This window comes from Habropoda laboriosa, unplaced genomic scaffold, assembly GCF_001263275.1.
Source record: "Habropoda laboriosa isolate 0110345459 unplaced genomic scaffold, ASM126327v1 scaffold20, whole genome shotgun sequence".
NCBI lineage: Eukaryota > Metazoa > Arthropoda > Insecta > Hymenoptera > Apidae > Habropoda > Habropoda laboriosa.
Genome location: NW_017100143.1, coordinates 2621467 through 2623023, shown reverse-complemented (window position 1 = coordinate 2623023; position 1557 = coordinate 2621467). Strand labels below are relative to the sequence as shown.

The window sequence follows — 1557 nt, the reverse complement described above, 5'->3', positions numbered from 1 at the left end:
TAAAATTTGTTCTCTTTATTTTATGTACTAATTTAAATTTACTTAACCCTTTAACCTTTGATTTTTTTATGATTATTCATCTAAGCGTCAACCATTTACTGTTTTATTACTGTATCAGGTAACAAAAGTTAATCTGTTGCAGATTAATTACATTTAGTAATCCTCAGTTTTACAAATTAAAAGGAAAGTTAGGATTACGATTAATTTTTCTTATTATTATCATTATTTTTGTCACATCTTGACCAGAATTTCTGCCACGAGACTGACACGTTGTAGATTAAGGGGTTAATTCAATTTATTTCCTAACATTTATTTGCATAAATATTGTGTTACATTGCTTTCTATAAAAATGAATATGCTAAAGTGCATATAATTATAAATTTTTTTAAATAGGTTAATGGAGAATTAAAAAATTTATTAGTAGCTGCTGTTGGAGAAGATCTTGAAACAAAAGTCCATTTGTTAACTGAAGATAAATTGCAACTTGCTAGGGCACTTTTAAATTCTGCACAACATCTTACAACCCATCAGGAGCAAATAGAGTGGTTGGCTGGTCAATGTGAAGTATGGAGAAGTAAATTCTTAGCCAGTAGGTAAATGAAAATAATTCAACACAAGTATATATGATTTATTTGGAATCTAAAGTTTATTTAGTATGATAACTTAAATTTTAAGATTATTATGTATAAATATTTCAATACATTCTTTAATTTCTAAGAATTATATGTAATTAAATAATAACAATTTCTGACAGTTTAATAGTTGAAGAACTTGCAAAATGGAAAGCAGCTCTTTGCCAAAGAACAACAGATCTTCAGGAAGCAATAAAAAGACTTTTAGAGGATAGAAACCTTATAAGAGACATATTGCTTAAAACATACAGGTATGTTCAATAGACATGTATAAATGTTGTTTACTTTGCTGATGGAAATATTTTAACAAAATACTTTAAGCAAAAGGAAAATATAATTGTATATTGTAATATATCTTTTTTCTTTCAGAACACTTAGCATTCTGCGTGAAAATTTTGATGCTGTTGGAGTTGTTTCTTGTAAAAGACATGCATTAACAAGTACAAATATAATAGATGTGACACAAGGTTGCTGTCAACTTGCAGAAATACTGAAAGTTCAATTATTAAGTGGTGTAGAAAATATTCAATTACAAAAGGACATTAATATAACTGGCTTAGATATGAAAACACTTGCAGAAAAGACTGCAGAACAAGTAAGATTCTGCTAGCAGCTTGATTAGTTGAATAATTTATTTTACTATTAATTACATACATACATATATACATACGTACATACATGATATATATACTTTTTTTTCCATTTGTGTGCAGCTACTCATGAGTCCCAAGTTGCTTATGTCAGGCAGGCAAGATGTAGCTTGCAGTGCAGTGATGGGAGCAGCTGTTGCAATTGGTGGCCAAATATTTCTTCCACGAAGTGATTCAAATATAACTTGTTGTCCTCATTGTAGTGGTGAAATTAAACAAATTTAAGAAATTTTTATTGTAATATATTCCTCTATCTTAAAATAATGATTGTATTA

General features: G+C 28.2%; 1 protein-coding gene across 1 annotated transcript in view; it reads left to right on the top strand.

Annotated features, from left to right (window-relative positions):
* The window catches only part of LOC108573294 (golgin-45), a 3209-nt gene extending 1702 nt beyond the window's left edge, over positions 1 to 1507 (top strand). The window contains exons 3-6 of the mRNA XM_017935697.1: positions 394 to 593; positions 755 to 883; positions 1002 to 1227; positions 1346 to 1507. Of these exons, the coding sequence (XP_017791186.1) occupies positions 394 to 593; positions 755 to 883; positions 1002 to 1227; positions 1346 to 1507 (717 nt within the window). The remainder of the gene's footprint in view (positions 1 to 393; positions 594 to 754; positions 884 to 1001; positions 1228 to 1345) is intronic.
* The last annotated feature ends 50 nt before the right edge of the window (positions 1508 to 1557 follow it).